General features: G+C 38.2%; 1 protein-coding gene across 4 annotated transcripts in view; it reads left to right on the forward strand.

Moving 5' to 3' along the window:
- Positions 1-14,426, forward strand: part of Ric8b (RIC8 guanine nucleotide exchange factor B) — a 104,961-nt gene that overhangs the window by 33,281 nt on the left and 57,254 nt on the right. For all 4 annotated transcript variants that reach the window (XR_016534620.1, XR_016534621.1, XM_090328568.1 and 1 more), the window contains exons 3-4: positions 2,734-3,342; positions 13,052-13,146. Coding sequence is in view for 2 of the 4 variants with exons in the window: in XM_090328568.1 (XP_090184694.1) it covers positions 2,734-3,342; positions 13,052-13,146 (704 nt within the window). In the remaining 2 variants the exon portion in view is untranslated. The remainder of the gene's footprint in view (positions 1-2,733; positions 3,343-13,051; positions 13,147-14,426) is intronic.

Raw genomic sequence — 14,426 nt, forward strand, 5'->3', positions numbered from 1 at the left:
TTACAGCAATATTAAAACATTAAAAGAAAGTCTCTCAAGTGTGGCAATGTTACAGAACATATTTTCATTTAAAATGAACATTTCTATAACTGTATAATTAAACTGTACCAAGAAGTTACACATGGTCTGAGATGCCTACCAGTCCATAATATTTGACCTTACCCAGCCTCTTTTTTAAGAATGTTTTTTTATTTATTTTTTATTTTTTTAATATTTATTTATTTATTTATTTATTTATTTATTTATTTATTTGCCAGTCCTGGACTTGAGCTCAGGGACTGAGCTCTGTCCTTGAGATTTCTCAAGGCTAGAGCTCTACCACTTGAGCCTCAGCACCACTTCTGGCTTTTTCCTGAGTATCTGGTACCGAGGAATTGAACCCGGGTCTTCGTGCATGCTAGGCAGGCACTCTACCACTAGGCCAAATGCCCGGCCCCCCAGCCTCTTTTTTAAAACAGTTACAGAGTTACATTCTGCTGATAGGGTAACAAAAAGTTTGTAAAATCTTTCATATATATATATATATATATATAGTAAAATTTTATATTTTTTGTTGTCAGGATAATGTATAGAGGGGTTACAGTTTTATTTGTCAGGTAGTAGGTGTATTACTTCTCGCACATTGATACCCCTTCTCATGTTTTTGTCCCTATTTCCCTCCCCCACCTCTCCCAATCATCTTGTTTTTCCCCCTTCCCTTCCCTATTTCACTTTTTCTTTTTTTTTCTTTTTTTTTGCCAGTCCTGGACTTGAGCTCAGGGCCTGGTGAGCGCTGTCCTTGGACTTTCTCAAGGCTAGAGCTATATCACTTGAGCCTCAGCACCAGTTCCAGCTTTGAACCCCGGCCTTTGTTCATGCTAGGCAAGCACTCTTACCACTAGGCCAAACTCCCAGCCCACCTTTCCTATTTCTAATAAACAAATAGATGTATAAGCAATATACCAGGTAACAAAGTCAAATAAAATTTTATATTTGTGATGGTTATTTCTTATAAAAAGTAATGGAGTATGGAAATGTCTGATAATGTAATAATTATACTTCATTGATCTATGTATGAAGCTAAGCTTGAGAGACTCAGTCCTGCCATTTGTAAAGAAAACTGATATTGTATTTTGAGGGAATTATTGGTGATTGTTAAATAGACAATGGTATAAATATGACAATGGTATAAATACTTTTCAAAAAATAACTAGAGTACACTTATGGGCCCATCAAAAAAGAATTTTTTTCTTGGATAGTGGTAGTAGATTTAGATTCAGGAGTACCAGGTATATTTATATAATCTCTACTCAATGTCAGGAACTAAGATCTCCTTTGAGCTTCTCAAGCCATGAGTCCTGCCCAGAGAAAAAAGACTTTTTGCAGTTTTCTCATCAATGGGACCACTTTTATGCAGTTAGTTTATATAGAAGGATCATCTTTTTGCATAGTCTATTCTAAGCTGAACTCTTTGGGTCCCAACTGTTGGATTAACTTTTATCAATTTGTCAGCACAAATTCTCTGAGATTATCTGATGATAAGTATTATTAGATCTTAGCTAAAGAAGGTTCCTAGATTTCTGAAATGTTAAGCTGCTGCCACAGAACTATAAATTCAGAAGAATTAACTAAAACCTAGCAGAAATACACTTCCTTTACATTTTATAAGAGTACATACTGTGAGCAATTATGAACCAGTTCTGAAGTGTTAATATAGTATTTACTTCTGGGCATGGAATACCTGTAATTCAGATTGCCTTCTACTTAGTACTCTATTTAGCCTGATATCTAAAATATATTAGAATTAAAGCTATAGAAAACATTTGAAATGAATCAGCCTAACAAACTGTGTGATTTTATATAGAATATAATGGACCTAGAAGGTAAGAAACACATAGTTTAGCTCTTCCTGTGCTACTGTTTTCACTCTGCCCCAGTAATATTCTTATCTGTAAAGTAAGAGAAGTACACCAAATATAAGTTGTCTTTTAGTCCCCCTATTTCATGGTATAAAAAACAAAACTCTTGGACTGGGAGTTTGGCCTAGTGGTAGAGTGCTTGCCTAGCATGTATGAAGACCCAGGTTCAATTCTTCGGTACCACATACATAGAAAAAGGCCAGAAATGGTGCTGAGGCTCAAGTGGTAGAGCTCTAACCTTGAGAAAGTCCAAGGACAGTGCTCAGGCCCTGAGCTCAAGCCCAGGACTGGCAAAAAAAAAAAAAAAAAAAAGAGAAAGTATATCAATGTGTGAGAAGTAATGCACCTATTACCTGGTGAATGCAACTGTAACTCCTCTATACATTACCCAACAATAAAAATTAAAATTAAAAAAACAAATAAATATAGCTTTAAAAAAATAAATAAAAAACAAAACTCTTAGCCAGGCGCAGTGGCTTACACGTGTAATCCTAGCTACTCGGGCGGCTGAGATCTGAAGATCATAGTTCAAAGCCAGCCCCGGCACTAAAGTCCATGAGACACTTATCTCCAATTAATCACCAGAAAGCCGGAAGTAGCACTGTGGCTCAAGGGGTAGGGTGGTAGCCTTGAGCTGAATACCTCAGGGACAACACCCAGTCCCAGAATTCAAGTCCCACAACTAACAAAAAAAAAAATAAATAAATAAATAAATTTCTTTTCAAGCCAGATTTTTAGTAGCTAGTATTTGCATTGGGAGAGACACATTCTGTTTTAAATCATTTAAGCCAAACAAAGATTTTTTTTTTCTCACATTCTAATTCTTGTTTTTCAGAAACTCTGCGAAGGCATATTTAAAGTCCTTGTAAAGGATGTCCCAACAACATGTCAAGTGTCCTGCCTGGAAGTACTCCGCATTCTCTCCAGAGACAAAAAGATTTTAGTTCCTGTAACAACTAAGGAAAATATGCAGATACTGCTGAGACTAGCCAAGCTAAATGAATCCGATGATTCTTTGGAGAAGGTGTCAGAGTTCCCAGTTATTGTGGAATCACTAAAATGTCTGTGTAACATAGTGTTTAACAGTCAGATGGCACAGCAGCTCAGCCTGGAACTTAATCTTGCTGCAAAGCTCTGTAACCTCCTGAGAAAGTGCAAGGACCGAAAATTTATCAACGACATTAAGTGCTTTGACTTGCGCTTGCTCTTCCTCTTGTCCCTTTTGCATACCGACATCAGATCACAATTGCGCTATGAGCTCCAGGGACTTCCGCTGCTAACCCAGATTTTGGAAAGTGCCTTTAGCATCAAGTGGACCGATGAGTATGAATCGGCCATAGACCATAATGGACCTCCTCTCTCACCTCAGGAGACAGACTGTGCCATTGAAGCTCTCAAAGCTCTCTTCAATGTGACAGTAGACAGTTGGAAGGTGCATAAAGAGGTAAGGTGGGTGACAAGGGTATTCTTACCTACCTGAAATGTATCTGGTCTACAGTTCTTATAGCTGCCTGTAAAGGAAGAATACTAAGTTGAGAAATAAAAAAGTTGATGGTTCCCCATTAATATTGGTAGAATATGCCTCTTAAATAATGTTGTTTCCATTTGTATAATATCCATCAGAAGAATAAAGATACCAAATATAGTTTTCTGAGTTTATACTATAATTATCTAATATTTCTGGTAGTGCTTGGAGTTTGAACTCAAGACTTTCTGCTTTTTAGGCAGGCTCTCTACTTCTTTTTTTTTTTTTTTGCCAGTCCTGGGCTTGAGCTCAGGGCCTGAGCACTGTCCTTGGACATTCTCAAGGCTAGAGCTCTACCACTTGAGCCTCAGCACCACTTCTGGCTTTTTTCTATGTATGTGGTGCCGAGGAATCGAACCCGGGTCTTCATGCATGCTAGGCAAGCACTTTAACCACTAGGCCAAACTCCCGGCCCCGGCTCTCTACTTCTTGAACCATACCTCCAGCCCTTTTTGGTCTAGTTTGGGTTTTATTTATTTATTTATTTTTGCCAGTCCTGGGCTTGAGCTCTGGGCCTGAGCCTGAGCACTGTCCTTGAGTTTTCTCAAGTCTAGAGCGCTACCACTTGAGCCACAGCACCACTTCTGGCTTTTTATTCTATGTATGTGGTACCAAGGAATTGAATCTGGGTCTTCATCTAGTTTGGGTTTTTCCCCCTAACATTTCTGTTAGCATCAATTAGGTGTCCAAATGGATTTGTTTTGATATGTCCTTATATTTGTACGATGCACCTTGTGCTAGTCTGGTTATTTATTTATTTATTTATTTATTTTGTTCTTTTTCTTCTTTTTTTGCCAGTCCTGGACTTGAGCTCAGGGCCTGAGCTCTGTCCCTGAGCTTCCTCAAAGGTAGCACTTTACTGGTTGAGCCACAGCACCACTTCTGGCTTTTTTGCTGTGCATATGGTACCAACGAATCAAAACTGGGTCTTCTTGCATGTTGGGCAAGCACTGTACCACTAGGCCCAACTCCTGGCCCCTGTAGAGATAGTTTTATTGGTTATTATCATAGAAAGTTACCAGGTGCTTATGCTTGTAATCCTAGCTGTTCAGAAGCTTGAGAGCTAAGGACCAAGGTTCAGAGCCAGCCTGGGAAGAAAAATCCATGAGACTATCTCCAGTTAACCAACAAAATGCCGGTAGTAGAGCTATGGTTTAAGTGCTAGAACAGCAGCCTTGAGCAAAAAAGAAAAAAAGCTAAGGAATAGTGCTTAGGGTCTGAGTTTAAGAACCAGTACTGGCACCAGAAAAAAAGAAAAAATTAAGATAAATCCAATTAGTTGAAATTGATTAATTAGAATTGATACTGACATGGGTTGAAAAGAGTAGGAAAATGCTGTGAAAATTTTGATCATCCTAGTGCCCTTGCATATCACTTTCTAGTATTAGATAACTATCAGAAGTATAGTGTTACAATCTTATGTCCTCGATTGTACATAGTTCTAGAAAAAAACAAACATAATTACACCAGACTGTGGAAATGGTTATTTCAAAACACTTGACTCAATTTCTAGATTTAGGTCTCTTTTTGTGGTTTGAACCTTCTAGGAATCGAAAGTGAAGCAGATTTTATGGTTTAAGTTTGACTACCCACCTGAATAATACACTAAACAAAAATCTTAATTTAAGGAAGTGAACAGTTTTAAGTGAAACAGACATAAACTCATTCCTTCTAGAATCCTCTATCATTTACAGTTTCTCTTTCTCCTCTTGCCCTTTCTCCTCTTTTCTCCCTCCCTTCTTCCCTTGCTTTTTCCCTTTCTCCTATACTGGAACTTTGAACTTAGGGCCCTGCACTCTGGTTCAATACTCATAGCTTGTATGCTTATACTTGAGCAGTGGCTCTCGTTCCAGGTTATGGTTGGATAATAAAGATAAGAGTCTTGTATTTGTCTGTCCTGCTGACCTCAATCCATCTTCAGATCTAAGCTTCCTTAGTAACTAGGACTAGAAGCGTGAGCCATAGATGCCCAGCTACATTTTTTTTTTTTTTGGCCAGTCCTGGGCTTGAGCTCAGGGCCTGAGCACTGTCCTTGGACTTTCTCAAGGCTAAAGCTTTACCACTTGAGCATCAATACCACTTCCGGCTTTTTTTTCTATGTATGTGGTACCGAGGAATCAAACCCGGGTCTTCGTGCATGCTAGGCAGGCACTCTACCACTAGGCCAAACTCCTGGCCCCACATTTTGTCATTTTTAAACTTAAGTAACTAGTGAAATTCAGCCCTTGCCTTAAAAGAAAAACAAGCTACTCAGGAAGCTGAGAACTAAGGATCACATTTTAAAGCCAGCCCGGGCACAAAATGTTTGTGAGACTCTTCTGCAGTTCATCACCAGAAATCCAAAATGGCGCTGTGGCTCAAGTGGTAGAGTACTAGCTTTGTGCTGAAGAGCTTAAGGACAACTTCCAGACCCAGAGTTCAAGTTGCACAACTGACAAAAAAAGAAAGAAAGAAAAGGACAGTCAATTTCAGGACTTAGGTTATCATTTTACTGTATCCATTTAAACTAGTTCTCACCCATTGAATAAAGACCTGTTTCTCCCAAAAGCCTGCTTTCAAAGGATTATCTCAATGTAGTGCCACAGTGCTGTAGTATGCAGGCATCTGAGTTTTAAAGTGCAAATAGGTCTGTATTTTAAAACCAAATATTTGAAGATCAGTCCTAACAGCTGTTTTAGATGACTACAGTATGGTCAATTTTTCCTGAGACTTGGCAGGAAAAGAATTGGAAAGCCCACATGCTCCATTTATGCTTTAAAACCAAATATTTGGAAGTATTTAAATGTTATGTGTCTGCTTATTTGGTACCTTCTATGGTTATTTTTCTTACACTGTTTGTTTTGGTGCTGTTAAGTTCTCCATTTAGTTGTAAGAGCTCCTCTGGGACTGTTGGTTTGCCATTGTTGGAGCCCTTTTTATTTAAGTTATGCCCAAAATAGTAGCTCATACTGTTAAAGTTATTGGCAAAAATGGTGGCTGCACAGTAGTATATGTGTGAGATGATGTGTAATAAAAACTAGTAAATTAGGAGGGGTGGGGGAGGGGGGAAGGGAAATGGGGACCATGACATGTGAAAGGGTATCAATGTGTGGGAATTAAGGCACCATTTATCTGGCAAATATCATGTAACCCTTCTATTAATTACAATAAAATATATTTTAAAAAACTAGTAAATTAGGATTAGCCTTCATTAGAATACTGCAGTTGAAAGTAATATTGGGACTAGAGGAAGCTTTAGAAAATATTGAAGTCGCAGCCAGGCGCAGTGGCTCACACCTGTAATCCTAGATACTCAGGAGTCTGAGATCTGAGTATCGACGTTCAGTGCCAGCCTAGGCACTAAAGTCTGTGAAACTCTTATCTCCAATTAAGGGGTAAGATGGTAGCTGCAGAGGTCAGGAACAGCAACTAGGTCCAGGGTTCAAGCCCCAGGACCGACAAAAAAAAAGAAAAGAAAAACTATTGAAGTAGCAAATACTCATTCTGTGTTACAGTTTGTTCTCCAGAACACAAGGGTTTAGTGATAAAGGATCAGTAGTGTTAGCGTAGGTATCTTTTTTTTTTTTTTGCCAGTCCTGGGCTTGAGCTCAGGGCCTGAGCACTGTCCTTGGACTTTCTCAAGGCTAGAGCTCTACCACTTGAGCCTCAGCACCACTTCTGGCTTTTTTCTATGTATGTGGTACCGAGGAATCGAACCCGGGTCTTCGTGCATGCTAGGCAAGCACTTTAACCACTAGGCCAAACTCCCGGCCCTAGCGTAGGTATCTTAAACCTAGTACTATACCTGTTGTGAGTCATAGGTCAGTTATTCTGAAATGTGTATAGTTAATAGGATCCTGGTTTATCACTGAAGCTTTCAGAAATATAAACAGTATTGAAAACCAAATCCTTGTCAATTCATTTAGAAGTCAGTGTCCCTCCAATTTTCATTTTATGGCATTTCGTGGAATGTATAGAATAAAAAAATAGCTATGTAAGTAAATCAATATGTATTACCATGACAGGAATATGTTGCAGAACATTTGATTCATCTTTGGCCAACTTTATGTGTCATGGTCAGTTTGGAAATAAAGCTGTCAAGTAATAAAAAAAAAATAAGAAGTCAATGTCCCTAAGATTCTCTGAATTCAACTTTTAGCAAACATTTAAGTCATTCAGTCACTCAACAGATACTGATGGGCAATTGCTAGATATGCTGAGTATTAGGTAATATGTCAGCAAATAATAGACATTGCTTTGGGTTTTGCTTCAATGAAACTTTTAGTTCTCTAGTGAAATAGGTAATGAGTCTGTAAGCAAATAAATAACATATATGTTGCTAAGTAGTACCAAGTATATATATATAATTATTTTGTTTTATTTTTGTCATGGGGCTTGGACTCTGGGCCTGAGAGCTGTCCCTGAGGTCTTCAGCTCAAGGCTACCACCCTACCCCTTGCCTCAGTGCCACTTCCAATTTTCTAGTAATTGATTGGAGATAAGAGTCTCATGGTCTTTAGTGCGTGCTCGGGCTGGCTTTGAACCTTAATCCTCAGATCTCAGCCTCCTGAATAGAATAGCTAGGATTACAGGTGTTAGCCACCATGCCTGGCTGTAGCAAGTATTTTTTTAAAATACTTAAAAACAGTATTAAAACTATTATGGTCAAAGATTTCTGGAAGGTTTTCCCTTCTATCTGTACACTAAGCATGATCTGCCCATTTCATGAATACAGGGATTAAAATTTCCTGGAAATTGAACAGCATGAGAAAAGATGCAGAAAGCAAAGGACAGAGTGCTTTTCAGTGAAACACTCACAATTTAGCAAAAAGAAATCTTTATTCAGGGTATAAAGGTGTTTGCTATTTAGTTATTTACCTGGATTTTAGTATTTTTTGATTGTTGGATGAAAGATGTTTTTTTTTCTGTAGCAGAGTGAGTGATGCTTTTTCATACTGTAAAATACCAATTGAAACAAAGGAATATGGAAATTTTATTATACAGAGGAATCCAACTGTAAAAATAATGTTAGCTAGTGACTTGTGCCTTTCAGGAGGCCGAGATCTGGAAGATCATGGTTTGAAGTCAGCCTGGGCAGAAAATTCTGCAAAATTTTATATCTCTAGTTAGCTAGCAAAAGTGCTCCAGCTGTAAGCAAGAAAGCTGATCAAGTGCAAGTTCCTGAGTTCAAGCCCTGGGACCACCGAGATAAAATTAAATAAAGTTATTTTTCTTCTTAAGAAAATAATTCATACTTATTTTGAAGATCTATAAACAAGAAGAAAAACTACCTGGTGTTGTAGGTGTGGCTCCAGTGGTAGAGCTCAGCCAGTGAGTAAAAGTGTCAGATACCAAGGTCAAAGACCAAAACAAAACCACTTGTGAACTTACTACTCAGAAGATAAGTACTATTTGCATTTTGGTAGGTAGGTAGGTAGGTAGGTAGGTAGATAGATAATAGGAAGATACATAGAGCTAGATATTACCATTCTTCATAATACAATGTATGTATAATGTGTAAATAGTACATAAATGGAGTAAATTTATAGTTTTTGTTGTGGAAACAAATATTCTTGAAAAGATTGGTGGTGTAACTGCGTGGTAGAGTGCTTGCTAGGAGTGACCTCTGGGGATGAATGGGCAGTGTCTCAAACTTCCCACCTCTACTTTATATTTTTTGTCTCTTGTCCCTCTTAGGGTTTGAACTCAGAGCCTGGGCACTATCCCTGAGCTCTTTTGCTCAAGGCTATTGCTGTACTACTTTGAACCACAGTACCACTTCTGGTTTTCTGGTGGCTAATTGGAGATAAGAGTCCAGGACTTTCTTTTGCCCACTGTGGTTTCAAATTGTGATCCTCAGATCTCAACCTCCTGAGTAGCTAGGATGAAAGGTATGAGCCACCAACGCCCAGCCTCCCACCTCTGCTTTCAAAAGGACACTGTTTAAAGGAAAAAGGAACTATTTGATTTTTCTTGATTTTAGATTTACATTATAATTAATACTTGGATGATAAAATGGGTTTTGCAACCAAGGAAGAACTTGGTAAAGCCAAGCACTTGTGGCTCATATGTGCAATCCTAGCTTCTCAGGAGTCTGAGGTATGTTTCAAGCCAGCCTGAACAGACAAATCTGAAAGACTCTTATTTCCATTTAATTAGCAGAATGCCAGAAAAGGAGCTCTGGCTTTCGTGGTAGAGCTCCAACCTTGAGCAGAAACAACTAAATAAAAATGCAAGGTACTATGTACAAATCCTCATGCCAGCACACACACAAAAACCACCCCTTTTGTTAAATGCCCTTGAACTGTTGATTAATGATGATAAATCCCTATGAAAGACTCAAATATATGAAAGTATATAATAATATGAATATAAGGAATACTCATAAATATAAGCATTAAAATATGATTATTTCTTCATAAAGAGTATTAACCTTTAGCAGTTCCCCTCTTGGAGCCGTTTGTAGTTGTTTGCCTTTTAAATACTACTATTTGTATATAATATAATTATATATTAATTGCTGTTTGGTACTATTTGCTAATTTTGGTATTATAACTACATTCCTGAAATTGATGGGTCAAAGGATTTTTAAAATGTTTACTATAGGAAGTGGTGCTGTGGCTTAAGTGGTAGAGTGCTATCCCTGAGCACAAAGTGGCTCAGGGACTGCACCAGGTCCTGAATTCAAGCCCCATGACAGGCCAAAAAAAAAAAAAGTTTACTGTATATTGCTATATACAGTATACAGTATACAGAATAATGCCGGTCTATACCTTTTTAAACCCTGATATTATACTTTTACATTTTTATTTAACTTTTTTGCTGTTTTCAGTATAACCATTACAGAAAATACAGATATTTACTTTGGTTTTAACTGTTTTAGCAGATATTTTATGATTGCTTTCATGTACATTTCACACACACAAAAAGGCAAATTGAAGTTTTGGGGTTTTTTTTGTTTTTGAGGCTTAGCAAATTAGTACCGGTTGTTCATTTTAGATTTACATACCTCAGTGCTAAATTCCTGCCATCCTGCTGATGCCATTAGATTAATTCAGAAATTCCTTTCCTTTCAGGGGGAAATATAGTTGGCCTTATTTCTGCAGGAGAATTTGGTGTTTTTCTCCCCCTTCCCCCCACACCCCACGTTTTTTCTCTTTCCTAAAAGTAGGATCTTTGTAAAGGTCAAATGATTCCTTCAGCAGGGCATAAAGTTAGTTGTAGAAAAGTTAATTAAAGCAGTCTTCTTTCTTTCTGCATTAATATTTTCCTAAACCTTTCTGTTGGTAGAAAAGAGAGTGTTTTTCTAGAAATCCTTTTCTGCTGGCACCAGGGAAGGTAAACATATTAGAGCCAGACCACCACCAAGTATAAACAGGGAAGTACAACTATCTGAAGTCAAAGATGCTGTTGTAATGACATAAAACTAAGTGCCCATAAAAGTTCATTGAGAATGTCACATTATAACAGAACATGTTATTTATAAATTATTCTAGAAAGTTTGAAGGAGATGTGGGAAAAGATAGGATAGTACTTTAATAAAAGTAAAACTCCAGGCTAATTTGTGCCGAATTTCACGTTAGGTACATGAAATGTAAAACATCATTACCCTCAGTCTAATAGGGAAATTAAACATATGGACAGTTCTATATAGCTGTGTCTTTATTTTCTTCTGCTAGATAACAGAACACTACAGACTGGATAATTTATAAAAAATACAGGTTTATTTGTCTCATAATTCCAGAGCTTGGAAAGTCCCAGGGCAAGAGACTGTGACTAGGGAGGATCTTCTTGCTGTGTCGTGACATGATGGAAAGCATCATATGGCAAAAGAGCAAGCATATATGAGAGACAGAGACAGAGCACAGAATGTGTAAAGGGACCAGAACTTGCACTCCTCTGATAACAGCATTATCTGTTCATAGGAGTATAGAGCCCTCATGATCTAATCATTTCTTAAAGTATCCTACCATCCAATATTATTACAATGGAAATTAGATTTCAGTATGTTTTGGAGGGACCATTAAAACCATAGTAGGCTGTTGGTTACAATGTTTACTAATCTTTTCTATATTTCTAATATGTTTGAAAATTTAAAATATCACTTTAGTATTGAACAACTGCTTCAAATTCCATATAGTCTTAACTTTCAGGCATGAATTAGATCAAATTTTGAATGGAAAGTGGATTAAAAGTTTGATAAATTTGCCAAATAAAATGAAACCATCCACATTTGTGTGGGAGCGAATATAAAATAGTGCAGTAGGGCCAGGAACTTGGCCTAGTGATTAAAGTGCTTGCCTAGCAAGCACGAAGACCCGGGTTCGATTCCTTGGTACCACATATATAGAAAAAGCTGGAAGTGGTGCTGAGGCTCAAGTGGTAGAGTTCTACCCTTGAGAAAGTCCAAGGACAGTGCTCAGGCCCTGAACTCAAGCCTAGGACTGGCAAAAAAAAAAAAAAAAAAAAAATAGTGCAGTAGTAGAATCCTAATAAGAAGTTGAGTTCCCACCAAGCACTGGTGATTCACACCCATAATCCTAGCTACTCAGGAGGCTGAAATCTGAGAATCATGCTTCAAAGCCAGCCCAGGCAGGAAAGTTGATGGGATTCTTATCTCTAGTTCACCACTAGAAAACCAGAAGTGGAAATGTGATTTCCCTTACAGTTGGTCTTCTCTCTGACTCCTGTCTCTTTGATACCATTGCCACTGAATATACTTATTGGTAGTTATTTTTCATTGCTTGTTGGTAGTTTTTGGTTGCTTAGGATCCTGTGAAGGTGGTAAATATAATTTCACTCTAATTTATATACAATTATGCGAATTAAACTGATAAAAACAATAAATATTCAACCTTTCAAAAGTAGCATGCTACATTTTCATATTCTTCAACCAAACATACTATTCAGTAAATGGCATCAGAGGACTGACAGAATTTTCTTTTTTTTTATTGGTCAGTCATGGGGCTCAGACTCTGGGCCTGGGTACTGTTCCTGAGCTTTTCAAAAGCTCAAGGCTATCCCTCTATCACTTTCAATCACAGCGCTACTTCCAGTTTTCTGGTGATTAATTGGAGATAAGAGTCTCACAGTCTTGTGTGCTCAGGTTAGCTTTGAACTTCGATCATCAGATCTCAGCCTCCTGAGTAGCTAGGGGTTATAAGTGTGAGCCACCAGCACCTGGCCAGATATTTTTTTTAAAGACTGATCAAAATGTAGTTGATGGAGACATGGCTTTTGAGAGTTAAGAGGTACTTTATTAAAGATGTACAGCTAGTTCCTAAAATATCCTAATGAAAGCATTCTATCTATTTGAACTTTTATAATGACAGACAAACTGGAGTGTGGTATACCATAGAACAACAACAAAAAAAAAAATTGGGGGATTTTAACTGGAAAATTCCCTAGTACAGTTAAATCTTCAGAAAAGGTAAGGCAGAGAGGCAAGATCAGAACTACTGGAGGTCTCCATTTCTGGTGGGGGTTGTGGTTATTCATATAAGAAAATTACTGTTAGTATTGTCTTGGGAAATCTTCTAGCACATTGTGTTATCTCCTGCATTGTTCAGGGGCCAGGTGATGCAATAATGCACATGACTCTTTAAAGCATTTCAGTGCCCAATTTTCCTCTTTGTTTTTTTAACTATAGAGTGATTCTCATCAGTTCCGTGTCATGGCAGCTGTCCTTCGCCATTGTTTACTAATCGTAGGTCCAACAGAAGACAAAACAGAAGAATTGCACAGGTGGGTGACCTCTGTGTTGGTGCCTTGGTGATGTGCATCATCAGTTTTTATTGCCATTATGCATCTAATTTTAATTGTTTAAGCCTAGAGAGTGAAGATATTACTATAAATCAGATAACTGGTAAGTCAAAAATTATGCCCTCTTGTGGAATTTCCTTTCTCTCCTCTTTGACTTTCATATAGTGAGCCCCAACATAGAAGACAATTTGTCATTTGTGGTATTCAACAATAAAACCCAGAATGACAACAATGATTCACACAGCTATTGAATGTTTTCTGTACATGGCACTAAGCTAAGTGCTTTATAAAAATTACCTTCTGAGGGATCAAGAGCGTGGCCTAGTGGTAGAGTGCTCACCTACCATGCACGAAGACTGGGGTTTGATTCCTTGGTACCACATACACAGAAAAAGCCAGCAGTGGTGCTGTGGCTCAAGTGGCAGAATGCTAGCCTTAAGCAAAAAGTGTCTAGCTGGCCCGGGCCCTGCATTCAAGCCCCAGCACTGGCAAAAAAAAAAGAAAGAAAGGAAAACTTCTGAGCTGGAAATGTAGTTAAAGTGACTGAGTACTATTTTATTATCTTTAATGAATGAAGAAGGCTGGGCTTGGTGGCTCACACCTGTAATCCTAACTACTCAGGAGGCTGAGATCTGAGGATCACAGTTCAAAGCCAGCCTGGCACAAAAAGTCTGTGAGACTCTTATTTCCAGTTAACTACCAGGAAACTGGAAGTGGTGCTATGGCTCAAATGGTGGAGTGCTAGCCTTGAGCAGAAGATCTTAGGGACAGTGCCCAGGCCCAGAGTTCAAGTCTCATGACTGACTAAATAAATAAATAAATAGATGAAGAAACTCAGATATAGGAAGACCAAGCATTTTCTCTGAGATGACACTCTTAATAAATGAAAGCCCTAAGATTTAACCCCTACTTTTGGTGTGTGTGCCAGTCTCAGGGCCTGGATGCTGTCCTGAGCTTTTGTGCTCAAGGCTAGAGCTCTACTACTTGAACCACAGCTCCACTTCCAGCTTTTTATGGTTAATTGGAGATAAGACTCATGGACATTTCTGCCCAGGCTGGCTTCTAATTGTGCTCCTAAGGTCTAGGCCTCCTAAATGCTAGGAGGCCTGACAAATCTCTAATTTTAATTACTATATTTGAGAGTCTTATTAATCTCTCTCTTATTTTTTTCTCTCTGCCATGTGGTATGTGTGTGGTGTGTGTGCGTGTGTGTGTATTTGTGTGTGTGTGTTTTACTTGGGCTTGAACTCAGATCCTTGTGC

The sequence above is a fragment of the Megascapheus bottae genome, chromosome 2 (genome assembly GCF_031878675.1).
Source record: "Megascapheus bottae isolate mThoBot1 chromosome 2, mThoBot2.hap1, whole genome shotgun sequence".
NCBI lineage: Eukaryota > Metazoa > Chordata > Mammalia > Rodentia > Geomyidae > Megascapheus > Megascapheus bottae.